Genomic DNA, 16,152 nt, shown 5'->3' with positions numbered 1-16,152 from the left:
CATCTATTTTCTTTCTTGTTAAGGGATGAATTCAATTGCACAAATCCAGTGTATTTTATCTGTTAAACATGTTAGTTCAGGAATTTCAGGTTTTCTGTCCCCTCGCGGGTCCAGTTTTCCAGTTTTCTGGTTCTGAGGGTATTACCTGCTCTATGGATGTGGTTACCTGATTGTTCTTGTCTTCTTGGGGGATCTAGTCTTGAGGAACACAGCTGCCAGTCTTGGGTCGCCTTCAAAATACTGGGAGAGAAAAAATAGAAAATGTGTAATTCAAGTCATGGCGCGTTCAGTGTTTTAGGAGGATACAAAGGGGACGGAGGGACCTAGGATTATGTTATGTTGTCTGCTGACTGTAATAGGGGATACACATCTATAATGATGGCCAATGCAAACATAAAACATTTCACCAATTGGCCTCTGATCCAATTCAGTTTTCCCGTCTTCTGGCTTGCAAAATAACTGGTTTTTGAGAGGAAAGTAAATCAAAGTTAATTTTTGGTTCGGATGATTATTGACTGTTTTCTTCTGAGACTTAATATAGACTCATTTTTTTAGAGTTAAAATAAATCAGCATGTACAGCATAAGCATCATAGGGGACAAAACACTGAAAGTTTCTTTGAGGTGTCACAAGACAGCAACTTTTGCTTAAAGTTAATGTCTGCCCAGGTAAATTTTGTTTCTGGTTCTATGATTTCCTCATCCTGTCCCTGTTAATAAGGGCAGTTCTAAACATGAAAATTGTGCCTGGATATTTGAGGCAGTGTGTGGTCTCTTACTAAAGTGGTCAGTTTACAGTTTTGCTAGCTAGTTTGCTGGTTCCTATGATGCGAAAAAAGAATGCACGTGTTAATTTCATTGGAAGCCTGTTTATATAGTACTTTTATAATGTATATCTAAAGATGGAGAAACAAGTTTTATGAGACCAACATTTCTTGTTAAGGCCCAACTCCACCCTATTCTAATTGAGATTGACCCTTAAGTTGAATAAAGAACAAAGAGTTCTGTAGTGAAAACACTTCAGTACATGTTGCATCTTGCCCTTGGTGAATGGAAAATAGAGATACAGATGATCTGAATTAGAAGGTGCAATATTTCCTCATTTTTTTTTTTTTTTTTTTTTTGAGTACGGGGAACATTTTAAAATAGTCCACATCATCTCCATGGTCTAAATTCAGGTATAAGAATTTAGACTTATATAAATGGACTTCTTCATAAAAACATGCCAATGTTTATTAATTTGTGGAGTTTAATATACTCCACATTAGAAACCAGACTTCTTTTGAGGGCTAAAGAAATGGAGGTGACCTCTAAATCTTAGAGCAGAAACTTCTTGTGGGCAATTGGCTGTATGTACTCAGAACTCAGAGAAGAGGGTTGGGCTGGGAGTACAAATCTGCAAGTCATCTGAGTTTATGACTGTGGAAGACGGAGCCATGGAATAAATTCTCTTGTGGGAAAATTTGGAGTCATAAGAAGGGCCTGACACTGAGCCCTGTGCCGCTCTAGCTTAATGCTGGACGGAGGGAATCTGCAAGTAACACTGGGAAGCCACAGCCTGAGGGGGAAGGAACACGGGGGGAGTTCTGAATTATGGAAGCCAAGGGAAAAGCATGTTTCAAGAGGAAGGGAGGAATTGTCAGATGCTCTGATAGGTCAAGTATGATGTGGACTGAAAATATCTGTTGAATTCAGCAATAGGAGTCATTTGATAGAAGGATTTAAGCAGCTTTTGTGGGGCAGCTAACGTAGAAAACAGGCATGGGTTGAGCTATGCAGGAGAGGTGAGGAAAAAGCAGACCTCAAGTGTGTAGACCTTTCTGAGGAGTTGAACTGAGAAGAAGAGGTGGGAGGTAAGATGAAAGTTTGAGAGTGATGTGAGGTCCCGGGAGTTGCACATGATGAACGTGAATGAGAAAGACCATTTGAGCAAGAGAGATGCAGTAAACAAGAGGTAAAAGAAAGAGGATCAATAATAAAGTAACAGTAGCAACAACAAATATTTATTGAGTGCTCACCATATCCTGGGCACTGTGGTAAGCCCTTGACAGGTATTCTCACATTTACTTCTTAGAATAGTGCCACATAACAGGAGCCCTTATTTTCTCCAGGTTAGAGAGGGGTGAGACCTAGAGATGTTAACTACCCCACTCAATGTTCTCCAGCTAGTAAGTGAATAAGGACTGATCTTTGCTGCCACCCCAGCTCACAGCCCCCCACTTGAATTTAGGTGTTCCAGGCTGCATTTGAATACCTACCTAAAGATTTTCTAAATTCTATTTTAAGAAACTTTGAAACTCTCTGAAAGTTCTAACAGTGTTACTCCAACAAGGATTTTTAGCTAGTGGTGTGGGTCAAAGAAAAAAAAAAAGCCTTATTTGCTGAGAAAATGTGTGCATGTATATAAAGCCTTTTGCCCCCAAATATAAGCTGTGTGCACTGAAGGTGATTTGCCCGAAGAACTCCTGAAGCAGTTGGCAGAGGCAAAAATCAAGTCTAGGAGACATTTCCCTCCCCCCCCCCCCCCCCCCCCGACTTGGAGAAGGGCAGCAGAGGGATGGCATACGCAGAGCTAGCGGCACAGTCAGGCCAAGTAAGTGATAGGAAAACATCCCCCCGGCAGCTTCCCTGTAGATTCTGCCTGGCTACGTTTCCTGAAATAGTATTAATTCTGTCCTCTTGCTTTTAATAGGACATAATGACTACATGTGTCCAGCTACCAACCAGTGCACGATTGACAAGAACAGGAGGAAAAGCTGTCAGGCCTGTCGGCTCCGCAAGTGCTATGAAGTAGGCATGATGAAAGGCGGTAGGTACCTGCCCCCCAGGGCGCCCCTGGCCCCCCAGTGCTGGCTACTTCGGTCCCAACAACCGGGGCAGTGCAGTGTTTTCCCTTCTAATTCGTTGTTTCCTATTCCTATTCCTATTTTTCTTTGCAACACAAGTATTTTTATAACACATTTTTAGTTTTAATAGGAAGTGCCTGGAAATGGAGATTCTAACATGCCATTTTGTGTCTTATATTTTAGATGTAAATACTTATATTTTAAACCAGAGGTTTGTGGGAGGTGGCGATGGAAGGAAAGGAAGACTGCTCAGTGAATTGTTCTGGAAATCTTTTTCAGTGACTGTTCATATGGCTAATGCTAGAAAACGATGTCTGAAGAGAAGCTTTCCCTAAATTGAGACTTGTAAATGTGAGAGCTAAATAGATAATTTATAATCTTCCAATCTGTGAACATCCCTCAGCGAATTTGAATTTCAATCAAAAGGCAGCTTTTTTCATTAGAAGTTGAGTCAACCAGCAGCTCCCGCAACCTCAGCATCTGGCACGGGGCTGGGAGCAGGGGAATGACTGTGGAGCGCTAACAAATCATGAGGCACTCAGGTGTTGTGCCTGTGTGCCTCCATCTTTGTGGCTGCGTGCGTGCGTGCGCGCGTGCGTGCGTGAGTACGACCATGCGTGTGGTTTTCTGTCCCCTCGCGGGTCCGGTTTTCCAGTTTTCTGGTTCTGAGGGTATTACCTGCTCTATGGATGTGGTTGCCTTATTGTTCTTGTCTTCTTGGGGGATCTGGTCTTGAGGAACACAGCTGCCAGTCTTGGGTTGCCTTCAAAATACTGGGAGAGAACAAATAGAAAATGTGTAATTCAAGTCATGGCGCATTCAGTGTTTTAGGAGGATGCAAAGGGGACGGAGGGACCTAGGATTATGTTATGTTGTCTGCTGACTGTAATAGGGGAAGAGCTTTCTGAAGGAGACGGGGCTTGAACATGAGTTAAGGAGAAGGGAGTTAACAATGAAAAAGAATGGAGATTGTGCAGGTGGAGGGCAGCTAACCTTTAGCTTGTTAATACTTGGCTGAAACGGGCAGCGGAAGGAAGACCAAGAACCTGATTGGAAGGAAGCTTACAGTCAAAGATTCCTGAGTTCCGTGGTCACAGATAAGCCTGCCAGGTTGGGATTTTAAATACAGCATTTGGAATAAATTCTCTTGATGAACAGACGAAATATTGGATTTACGCATTGTGTGAGCTGTGACTATATGTCTTGAAAAAGCAGCTTTAATTCAAAGGGTAATTAATTCCAAGAATTTAACAGCCACATTCAGAAAATGACACTTGGAGTCATAAATGGATTAAATATTTAAGGAATTCATCTTTCTTTGTGCTGTTAGAGAATTAGTCAGGCTTAATTAAACTCACAAAAAGCTTCTTAAGGTAACTTGAAAAGTGACAGGAATATAACAGTGCATGTAAAAAGTTTAATTTGAACCAGTGGAGTCCAAAGTTTAATGTGCTTATTTGATGACGGCAGGTAGATTAAGCCCAGCCTCTTACGTTCTTTCTGAAAGCTGAAATAATCAACTCGTGAATACGTCCAAAACATTTTTCCTTTGAGCGTACCCATATATTGACCGCACTTCATAAAAACAATTCTGTTTTTCCTAATTTATATCAAAATACAGTCTGGCTGCATAAACATAAATTATGCATACTCATTTTTTAGCTAACAAAAATTTTAATATGCAAAGCCATAATAAGAATCTTCCCACTGTTTTCAAATACAACTCTAGATAATTCCACTACACCTAGGCAGTCGGCATGTGCATGCATATACTTGTAAAAGCGTATTTATGACTAAAATATATATCTGTGTTAGTTTGCTGATGTATCAGTCTGCTTGGCCTGCCCTAACAAAGTCTACAGCCTGGGGGGCTTAAACAACAGAAATCAATTTTCTCACAGTTCTGGAGGCTCAAAGTGCAAGATGAAGGTGTTTGAAAATCCAGTTTCTGGTAAGACCTCTCTTTTCAGGCTTTTAGATAGCTGCCTTCTCACTGTGTCCTTTTCTCTGTGGACGCAGACATAGAGGGAGCATTCTCTGGTTGTGTCTCTCTTCTTATAAGGGTGCTGGTCCTATTGGATTAGGATCCAACCTTTATGACCTCGTTTAACCTTTAATACTTCCATGAAGGCCCTATCTTCAAATACAGTCACATTGCAGGTTATGGGGCTTCAACGTAGGAATTTTGGTGGGAAATAATTTAGTCTATAACAGCTGCTGTATCAAAATACTATAGATTGGGGGGCTTAAGCCACAGAAATTTCCTCACAGTTCCGGAGACTGGGAAGTCCAAGGTCAGGGTGTCATCAGGTTTGGTCTCATCTGAGGTTTTTCTCCTTGGCTTACAGATGGTCACCTTCTCACTCTGTCCTCACATGGCCTTTTTTTCTGTACTCATACATCCTTGGTGTTTTTTCTATTTCTTATGAGGACACAAGTCCTGTTGGATTAGGGCCCCGCCTGTATGACCTCATTTGATCCTTATTTGATCTTTACTATCTCTTTAAAGACCCTGTGTCCAAATGAAGTCACATTCTAAGGTACTGGGGTTATGGCTTCAACACAAATTTTGGGGGGCAAAATTCAGGACATACCAATATCTTATAGAGATTTCTCAGTGGTTATTCAGTATCTGTCTACATATAATAAAAGCATGTGTCTTTCTGGCAGTTTACATATGTGTATAAGTTTTATGTCAAGCTTTAAAGTTGTAAAATTATAGGCTGTGCAAACATCTTGTTTTAATTACATTTATAAAGCAGTTGCCATTAAAGCAATGTGATTTATTGTGTTTTCTACAACATGGAATACCACATGATACCTTATATAACAACTCCCCAAATCCCACTGAATAAAGACTTAATTTACAATTGGAAGTACAAATGTAACTATAAAATTTGATATTACTTTGTAAAAACAGCTGTGACTACATAAATCTTTATAACATTTTCTACTGGTTTCATAAGAATCCAGTTTCTTAACCAGGCTTGACAGCAATTAGAATATCGAATCTCTACCTATGACGTAAAATGGTTAGTTTCAGATAAAAGAGAGAGAACCATATACCTACCCCCTATTTTTATAGGAAGGCTGAATAAATTTACTGAAATGTTCTAAAGATCTGAAAGCCTACATGATTTATCTACATGAAGACGTTATTTGAATCTGTTTCAATGCCTATATTATCCTGAAAATCCAATATCATTATTAGATTTGGTTCTGAGCCATGGTAGTTCCGTAAGATACAGGATTTTAGAGAATGCATTTCCTCATCATAGTGCATGGGCAGGTCTCTCTGCCTCAGCTGCATTTCCCTCCCCATCCCTTAGATGGTCCCTCCCCTTCAACCTTAGAAGGCAGATTCAATGTCTTTTCTTCAGGGAAGCTACAGCTCTTCTCAAGTTACCATAATTATTATTGTTAGATATTCAACAACTGTCCATAAACTCCATGGTGGCAGGGACTCTCTCTGTCCTGTTTACTGAGCTAGCACTAAGTCACAAAGTAAGTGTTCAAGACATTTTGTTTTTTTTTTTTTGCATGAATTGATGACTTAATTCACTTAAATAGTTATTGGTTTAGAGTCTCTTACATGTGAGCTATTATGAAGCAACATGAATAAGACCCAGTCCCTTCCATCACTGTCCTCATAGTACAAAGAGGACATTTGCATATGAAGTGGCAAAAAAGCCCAGAAGACAAGTTGAGGGTAGGTTGGAAGATGAAGATGATAATGAAAGACCAGTGGCCAATGGAAGTCCAGAGCTTTAGCCAACCACTCCGGGGTTAGTCCAACCCAGGATATTACTCAGACTATCTGATTTCCAAGGTGTATATATATATTTTTAAGATTTGTTTATTTATTTATTTTAAAGGAGGGGGGGAGGAGCAGATGGAGAGGAAGAGAAATCCTCATCAAACTCCCTGCTGAGCACAGAACCTGACATGGGGCTTGATCCCAGGACCCTGAGATCGTGACTTGTGCCGAAATCAAAGAGTCGGATGCTTAACCGACTGAGCCACCCAGGTGCCCCCAGGTGTATATTGTTCTCAAAGAATCTGCTATTCTAGTTTGGTTTGGTGAGAAGTGGAAAGACTTCAGAGATGGAATTCCTGGTCCAAATACTGCTCCTCCTCAGATTTGCTGAGCAATCCTGTTATAGTCACTTTTATGGGCTTCATTTTCCTCAGATGTAAAATAAAAATTCTATTTAACAAGTTTGTTACAAAAATTGCAATTCATAACATATAAAAGTACTTTATAAATTTAAAGTACCACTCAAGTGTTAGCTATTATGTCTTTTCTTTTCTCTCTCTCTCTTTTTTTTTTATGTTGGAAGAAAGAGAGTGGTAATTTCATCACTTGTACTGGGTATAAATATCTAATTCCTTTGTGGGGAATAAAAACCTGGCTCAGACACATCTGCTTTTTTGTTTTTTTCTTTTTGGTGTCATATACTGGACATGGCTTCATGATGAGTGAAATTTATTGTGCTTTTCATTTTATGATGTCAGATTTACACAAACTTGTTAAAATTCTTCCCTCACAATAGACTCAGAAGTGTGTTGGTGGCAAGGTTTTCGTTTTTCACATGAGGAAACTGGCACACAGAAATTAATTGATGCAGGAAATTAATTGATAGACATGCACTGCCCATCGTTGTTATGCTTTCTTACAATGCATTAAGAAATTTGAAGAGGAGTAGGAGACACAGGCTTTCAGTTATGGAATGAATAAGTCACAGAATAAAAGGCACAGCATAAGGAATAGAGTCAGTGATATGTTAATGCCGATGTATGGTGACAGATGGTAGGTATACTTGTGGTGAATGTAGCATAATCTATGAACTTGACAAATCATTATGCTGTACACCTGAAACTAATGTAACATTGTGTGCCAATTATACTCAAATTAAAAAAAGATGAAATTTGAAAGAAAGAAATATTGGCTAGTTTTTATTTTGATAACAATGCTACAATTTAATTTTGAGAAATACTCCAAAACAATAAATAAATTAATGTTACAATTTTAAAGTGAAAAGATAAGACATTAATAATATAGATGGGGAGATGTAGGTTATGGGTCTAGAATAACTCAGAAACCCAATGAAGAATCGGAAAGTAAAATATTTCCTTATTGCCTAAGTTGAATATTTATCATTATGAGTGAGTATAATTCACTGTACTGAAGGGATAACTCCCAATCCAGAAAATTAGTTTTCCCTTAATCCTACATGGGCTATCATTTACCAAATGTAATCAACTGATTCTTTTCTTTTTTTTTTTTATGGTAACAATTTTTTATTTAGAATTTATCTACTATTTCCAGAAAAGGATTTAAAGTAGCTAAGTAACTATTATTATTTTTTATTATGTTATGTTAATCACCATACATTACATCATTAGTTTTTGATGTAGCGTTCCATGATTCATTGTTTGCGTATAACACCCAGTGCTCCGTGCGGAACGTGCCCTCTTTAATACCCATCACCAGGCTAACCCATCCCCCCACCCCCCTCCCCTCTAGAACCCTCATTTGTTTCTCAGAGTCCATAGTCTCTCATGGTTCGTCTCCACCTCTGATTCCCCCCCTTCATTCTTCCCCTCCTGCTATCTTCTTCTTTTTTTTTTTTTTTTTTTAACATATAATGTATTATTTGTTTCAGAGGTACAGGTCTGTGATTCAACAGTCTTACACAATTCACAGCGCTCACCATAGCAAAGATTTTATTTAATTATTTATTTATGAGAGAGAGAGACAGAGAGAGAGCATGCGTGGGTGAGCGCACCAGTGGGAGCCCGGAGAGGGGCAGAGATGGAGGGAGAGGGACAAGCAGACTGCTCAGAGTGCAGAGCCCACTGCAGGCTCCATCCCATGACCCCGAGATCGACCCTGAGATCCTGACCTGAGCGGAAACCAGGAGTAGGACCCTTAACCTGCTGAGCCACCCAGGCACCCCAGTAATCAACTGATTATTAATATTAATGATGGTAGAACCAAATCAATGAATTGAGAATGTAAATGTGAGGTTCTTTCTTGGGATTGTCCAGTAATTCATGTGAGCATTGTGACTGCATGTGAATCTAAGCTTTTTCAGAAGGCGGGGTTAGGGGTTCATGTTTAGGATTTGATTTCAGAAAAATGTTAAAAGAAAAGCTAGTTGCTCTTGAGCAAAAAGGTTCTGGGTGTTTTAAGCAGCAACCCATGTATTTATGCTATTAGAATATCATTTTACTAATTCATATTATGGATATTTAATTTATTAAAAATTTCCCCCATATGATCAATTTTTGTTTGCAGACAAAGAAATATACGGAATCCAGTCCTTGAATCATATATAGGACCTTACAGATTAATGAATCCAATGCTTTACAACATTTAAATCCATCATATGCTTCTACCAGCAGTAGCAGATTCTCTTATCTATAAGACAGATGAAAGCTGATTCGGCATAACCTCTCTTCACTCAATTCGGTGTTCCTGAGAAACCTTCTAGGAACCCCAGGGCTCTAAGGGACACAGTTTGCAAACTACTGATCTAATCTAATTCCTTCATCTTCTAGATAAGAAAACTGAGGCTAGAAAGATTATGTGACTTGATCAATGTCTCAGAACTACTTAGCAGAAGAATTGAGCCTAGAATTCTAGATTCTAGACTCAGAGTTCTTTCTTTTTCCAGCATACCTCCTTACTGAAGTACTCCATGCTACCACTCACATTTAACATGAAAAATAATTGACTAAAAATATGGGTGGCATATAACTAAGTTAACGCACACAAACACATACATATACTCCAGAGAGAAGAAATCCAGAGTAAAAGAAACCACCTTTATTCTCTTCTTCCAGATGACATGGTAATACTACGGCTTCGGTGATACGTTGACCTTGGGGAGCTAAGGGACTTAGGCTTACCAGGCTCATGGCTAACCTGTGACTGGCTCTCTATTTCTGCTTTAGCGGTGGTGGCAGCAATTGCAGCAGTAGGGGATATGGAATGTGTCGGGACTGACTCTGAATTTAAAGAAAAAAGGAGGTAGGTAATGACAACATTGGGGTCCATTAATTTAGCATGAATGAGAACAATGAGATGACTAATTAGTCATTCTATCCAAACATCGGTAAAAAATGAAAGAGCTGTCCTGATACATCATGCCCTCAGCTGCCTAGTGGGGATAGAAGCAGATCAGCCTCTGTGACTGTTAGTTCAGCTGCATGAAGCATGATGGCGGGTAGCCCCGTGCTTCCATCCTGGTAAGAACCATGCTACTTTCAGACCTCTTGACATAGACGGAATAACTTTTTTTTACAGATTTGGCAGAGTATGATGGGGTCAGCTCAATTTGAAGATTGATATCAAAACTACTTTTGTCAGGGTTACCAATGACCTTCATGTTGCTAAATCCAACAATCAGTTCTCCGTACTCACCTTGACCAATTAGCAGCCTTTGACACAGTAGTTCATTTTCTCCTCCTTAATCTACTTTCTTTATTTGGCTTCCAGGACGATATACTCTTTTAGTTTTCTTCGAACCGTACTGGTCACTCCTTTTAGGTCTTCTTTGTGTGTTTCTCATCATCTTTACTGACCTCTAAATTTTGGAGTTGCCCAGGGTTTAGTCTAGGGAGCTCTTCTGTTTTCTGTCTGTACTCCTTGTTGGTACCTCTAGCCCAAGGGCTTTAAATACCAATTAGATGCTTAGATCAGTGACCACATATAATAGGCAGTCAATAAATAGTTGTACCATGCATGAATTACTAGAATGAATGAGTTTGGAAAGTACATCATTATAGCTGTAGAGCTATGTATAGATTGAGAAGAAATTGAGTTTTTTGTTTGTTTTTAATTAAGGGAGACTATCTGCTTGGAACTTAAAACCTGCAGTATAGTAGTTAGCTTTTACTTATAGTAGTTAGCAGAACCTCATCAATGGCAAACAACAGTAAGCATCTATTACATATCAGGGAGATCACCTAGGAGACTGCTGAGATTAGCTGGGTTCACTCATATGTCTGGCAATCAGCTGGCTCTTTTGGCTCGTGCAGCTGGGATGAATTCAGTTTTGTTTCACATGTTTCTCATCCTCCAGGTTTATGCAGGCATATCCTCATGGTGATGGCAAAGGCACAGAGGAGAACAAGCCCCAAATCACAAGCCCACTTCAAGCCTGTGCTTGCATTATCTGATGATATCCAATGGGCCCAAACAAGTCAAATAGCTGAGTCCTTAGTCTTCCTAAGGGGTGGGGGGTGGGGGGGATGTCTTCAGAGTTACATGCAAAGGTTGAAAAACTGGGGCCATTTTTGTAATTTATCACAATCAGAAGATGAACTTTTCAGATTTTGGACTGAAAAATAATTATAGAGTCATAGAATCTCAGATGTGGAGGGGACCGATGAGTTTATTTACTCTTCCTCTCTCAATGTAGGAATCCTGTATGTAGCATTCCTGATATCTTGTGTTGGAGGGCTGAAAACAGATGTGCATTTTATTTTCATGCCTCTCTTAGATATATGATGAAGGGACACAGTGAGTTAGAAAAACCCAGAAATAGATATGAGCCAGTATTCCTGGAAAGATACGGGCTAGTTTAAGATACGCTAGATTTCACTAATTTATTCAGATGTGGGTTTAGTGTATACCTGTGTATGTTACAATTGCTTATGAATGCAAATTAAAAAGGAATTAAATATAAGGCTATTTAATATTTCAGTAGAAGTTTCCTGCATATATAAAATTAACCACAGCACATTGACAATCATACTTTTATTTTTATTTAAGTTATAGCTAGAATACCGTTTTAATTTTTTTAACACTGAAAGATTTTGATTGCTTTTTTAGAGGTCAGTTTAGTTCTTAAAGGATGGAAAAACGGATCTTCATTTACTTTTCTAAGAATGACCTGGCAAGTTAGAAGGAATGCTGACAGTTTTTTAAGGCCAGGCAAAAATTTCAGGACGGATCTGTCTTGCTCCTGTGGTTTGCTTTTGCAAAAGTAAATTGGCCTTGAAATGATGTAAAGATCCTTTCTGTGGCTAGAACTTACAAAATGTAGAATTTTGGGGACAGTAATTGTATGAATGAATTGCTGCTTTTAAACTCTGTAAACCTAAGACCACATGAATTTTCATGTGTTTACTTTGAGTTTCAATGATTGTGATGAGGATAATGAAGGGTGTTTAGAGCTGCAAAGAACTTAAAGATCACGTAGCCCACCTCTTTGTTTTTCAGCTTATTGTTCTCCTCCGAGTCACTCAGCTAGTTAACTGCTGAGACAAGAGGTCAAGACTCTTTGGACCCCTCCTTCAGTATTCTTTCCGTTGTGCTGCACTGCCTTGCTGACCTTAGTGATTTAGATCATCATGAAAGACAGACACATCCATAAGTACGATATTAATATCACATAGACCGCAACTATGGACACAAAATACTACTCTTCTTCCACAAGAACATTAATCAGTGAATGCATTTGGGACAGCTAACGTACCAAAATAAATTTATATGGTGATGGTTTTTTTTTAAAGAGTTACTTAATATTTAATTACTTAATATTGCTTAATATTTAATATAATTTAAAATGGACATTTACTCCTTCAGGCCACAGGTTTTCACTGTTTTTCAATAACAATTTCAATATTTGTTGTAAAGCCTCTTTGTTTTCTTTTTTAAATGTTTAGACTATTCTGGTATAAAAAAAGGCAGCTCTGCTAGGTAGAAGGAGGCCTGGCTTAGGATCGAGTGTATGAACTGGCTCTTCTGAGGACTCTTGGACAGATCACCTCATTTTTCTGAACTCCGTTTTCAGTTCTGAAAAATATGGGCTTAGGGCTCAGTGATCTCTAAAGTATCTTTCAAATCTTAAATTTTATGTTGCATGATCTAAGTTCAGTTTAGTAGTGGAAAGTTCAGAATCTAAAGCTGAAGGTAAGTGTATCTACCTTTCTGGATATAAGGAACAACTTCGGCAGCCATCATATTCATATTTCATGATGAATTTGCAAAGCAACTAGTAACTGTTGGCATGGACAAAGCTATTCTCTTCGGTAATGAGCATGGAAAGAGAATCTCTTCTGAGTGGGGGGGGGGTGTGTGTGTCACAGAAATGAGTGTGATGCTGCCATCATGGTGGCAGAGCTGTAAAAAAGGTGGCTATAACATCATTTATATCATTACGATTATTCAGCCACATAAATGAAAGAATTCAAGAACAAAGTTTGTTGAGAGAGGACTTTATTAAAACTAAACTCTTTCTGTTACTAGAGATGTAATGGTTATACCTAAGACTTGAGTCCCAAGAACTGGTGAAAGTTTCTAGTTTTTGCCTTGTGGAACAGACAAAGGAGGAAGCTAGATAGTAACTTTTGTGAAGTTCCTGATTAAGTATCACACGAGCTTGTCTGGTGATGTTTGCTAGCAAACATATCCAGGAAGTGGAAGCCATAACACACTCACACTCAGACTTCTGGGAAATATACGCCAGCCCTAAGAGAGATCCTAAGGTGAAGTGTACAGTCATGTATAAAGAAATGTCTGGTTACACCTTGAGGCAACATGTGGTTTAGTTTAAACTTGACTGAGCAAATAAAAGTTAGTGAGAGGCACACAGAATTATACTTAGGTGTTTATATCTTTAGAAGCTTACTTTAAAAGACTGGCTATTATTGCATTTATTTTGTAATAACTTTTTGGCAGTTTTATTTAGCAAATTTTACACATAACAAATGCCAGGCCAAGTCCAAACTCCTTAGCCTAAATCATTTCCAGATAACCTTACTGAGCATTTACTATGCGAAGGTCTTGGAGGCATAAGGGTAGAAGGTGGTTACTGATCACAGAGTCCAGGCAAACTAATGGTGGAAGGAAACCTTTCCCATAAAAAGGTGGTGAAACACCTTCATTCCCTCAAGAGACCTGGGATTGGAGTTGGCCTCAAAATTCCTGCCTTCCTCCACCCACCATTTCTGATCCTAGTGATATTAGTGCTCTCAGGGATCAAGCAAGCTCAAGTGTGATGGCTGGCCCATTGTACTTACTTTCAACTTCTGGCTCATGTTCTTGGGGATCTGTCTTATTGCCAAGTTAAGTCCTGCCCATCCTTATTTATTTATTTTTCTTTGTGGGTTCTAGTCTCATAGAAAACATACTTGTGTAAAAATACCAACTACCCCATCAGGCTATTCTGGGAATCAAATGGATGAGTTATATATTTTGGCAATTATGAATTGGCATACAAATGTTGGGTATCATTATTCATATATGGTGTAGCATTTTGGCCTTTTGCTTTTGGAATCAGACCACCTGGATTCAGATTTTAGCTCTGTCTAGAGATGTGTGACCTTGAATAAGATACTTAACCTCTCCAAACCCCAGTTCCTTCATTTGTCAAATGAGGAATAATAATAATAATGGTAATGATAATAATAATCATAATTCCTACCTAATGGTACAGGAATTAAGGTATAACTTGTAGTATTGTATTTGGCTTTTAGTGAGCCCTCCATAAAGTTGGTTGCAATAGGTAATAAAGAGCACACACAATTTTTGCCTTTTGTACTTAATCTAATCTTCAAATAAAATGCTATTCCACTATACTGTCATCATCATCACAATTAATCAAGAATTATTAAGTAATTAGTTATTACATATTTAGTGCGATGCAGATAATCTGTGATATGTAAGATGTAGTGTCTAGTCCCAAGGAACCTACAATTTCACCTCCTGCCTACCCTGGCATTCAGATTTCTCTACCCATTGAATCACACCTGTTTTTTCATGCTGCTTTGCTACTTTCCTAAGAAACTTTTGGCCGCGGCAACCAAGTCTGCCCATTGACCACAAAACATACCTTGTCCCTTTATGCCTCCTTTCAATCTGAAGTTAGTTATAAATACTTTATTAGTTAGTAATAAATTTTCCTGTTTACTAAAGCTCCTCTCTGTAACTCATTTAGGACTCCCTGGAAATCATCACCTTTTTCCTCTGAGTACCTCAGAATATTCTTTCTCCGTGTGAATCAGAAGGTCATGTGAGCTGCTGGTAGGGCCCCTGTGTTAATCCAGGTACTGAGCTCTTTGAATCCCTCCAGCTTGAGGACAAGTTAGATGCATTGGTGTCAAGTCAATTCCAGTTGCCAGAGAGCAGTTTCCACCATCTTGGCTCTGACTTCTGCTTGACCTCTGCCCCCTTGATTTTAACATATACCTCAACATCTGTCCTCTGCCTCACCTCCATTTCTAATCTTTGACACAACCCCCTCTACACAGAAGCCTGGATTTTTGACTTCTAGGTTATTTATCTGACTGCTTATTCTCTCTTTGATAGAGTCAATCGTGTACAGACTCTGCTGTCACTTAACCAATAGAAATGCCAACTATTGAGCTCTGTCCTCAACACTGTCCCCATGTCTCATCCCCAGGCTGGCCTCTTGAGTGCCAGTTATTTCCTGGACCTCTGTGCTGTTCCACCAGCACCCAGCCAACTGCCTGGGACTGCATGGATAATATCTTTATTTATTGAACACTGAGTTGAATGGGGTATAAGATTCACGTTCTGTGTGCCAGATAGTTGAGCCAAGCTAACAAGTTAGTATATTGTATTTTAAAAATATGTCTATCTCCTATCTTTCCAATTAGATTTTTAATTTCTATAGGGATGGTCCCATGCTTGTTTTAGTCACAGCATAGTGATATTTTTGTATATGTCTGTTATTGATGGTGAGATGAATGAAAACAGAAAAAGGAGAAGCGGTGGTTTATTTATTTATTTTCTAGAGAGAGAGAGAGCGAGAGGAGGCCGGGAAGGGGCATAGGGAGAGGAGAGAGAGAAAATCTTAAACAGGCTCCACACCCAGCGCGGAGCCCTGATGCAGGGCTCTATCCCACGACCCTGAGATCATGACATGAGCTGAAACCAAGAGTCAGATGCTTAACCAATTGAGTCACACAGGTGCCTCAAGAGGTGGTTTATCTTAATGTTTAGTTAAACAATTCCCTTGGCATTAGTCTACTATTCAGATCATATAGGCATGACTGAAGTAATACCACTACTGTAATTAATCTCACGCTCTTTCTCCCCACTTTTTGCATATGCATGGACTTATGGAAAATTTATAATGCAGTTTTAAACGTGAAAAGTACTAACATTAAGTACTACGACTATCATAACAAATAAATAAAACTATACATTTAGTAAAAAAAAAGCTCATTTTAAGGGAGTAAAAAATTCCATTTCCAAAATTATTAAGTTAAAAATAAAATTTCCATATTATTGAGTTATTTTAATAATATTCAGTATCACAGATAAGATGA

At 38.8% G+C, this 16,152-nt stretch overlaps 1 protein-coding gene across 3 annotated transcripts in view; it reads left to right on the top strand.

The window, feature by feature from the left end:
- The window catches only part of ESR1 (estrogen receptor 1), a 361,147-nt gene that overhangs the window by 154,370 nt on the left and 190,625 nt on the right, over window positions 1-16,152 (top strand). For all 3 annotated transcript variants that reach the window (XM_036072959.2, XM_078054566.1, XM_078054567.1), the window contains one exon: window positions 2,691-2,807. In XM_036072959.2, the coding sequence (XP_035928852.1) occupies window positions 2,691-2,807 (117 nt within the window). The remainder of the gene's footprint in view (window positions 1-2,690; window positions 2,808-16,152) is intronic.

Source organism: Halichoerus grypus, chromosome 9, assembly GCF_964656455.1.
Source record: "Halichoerus grypus chromosome 9, mHalGry1.hap1.1, whole genome shotgun sequence".
Taxonomy (NCBI): Eukaryota; Metazoa; Chordata; class Mammalia; order Carnivora; family Phocidae; genus Halichoerus; species Halichoerus grypus.
The sequence above is the reverse complement of the archived record's forward strand: the minus strand, read 5'-3'. Positions and strand labels throughout refer to the sequence as shown.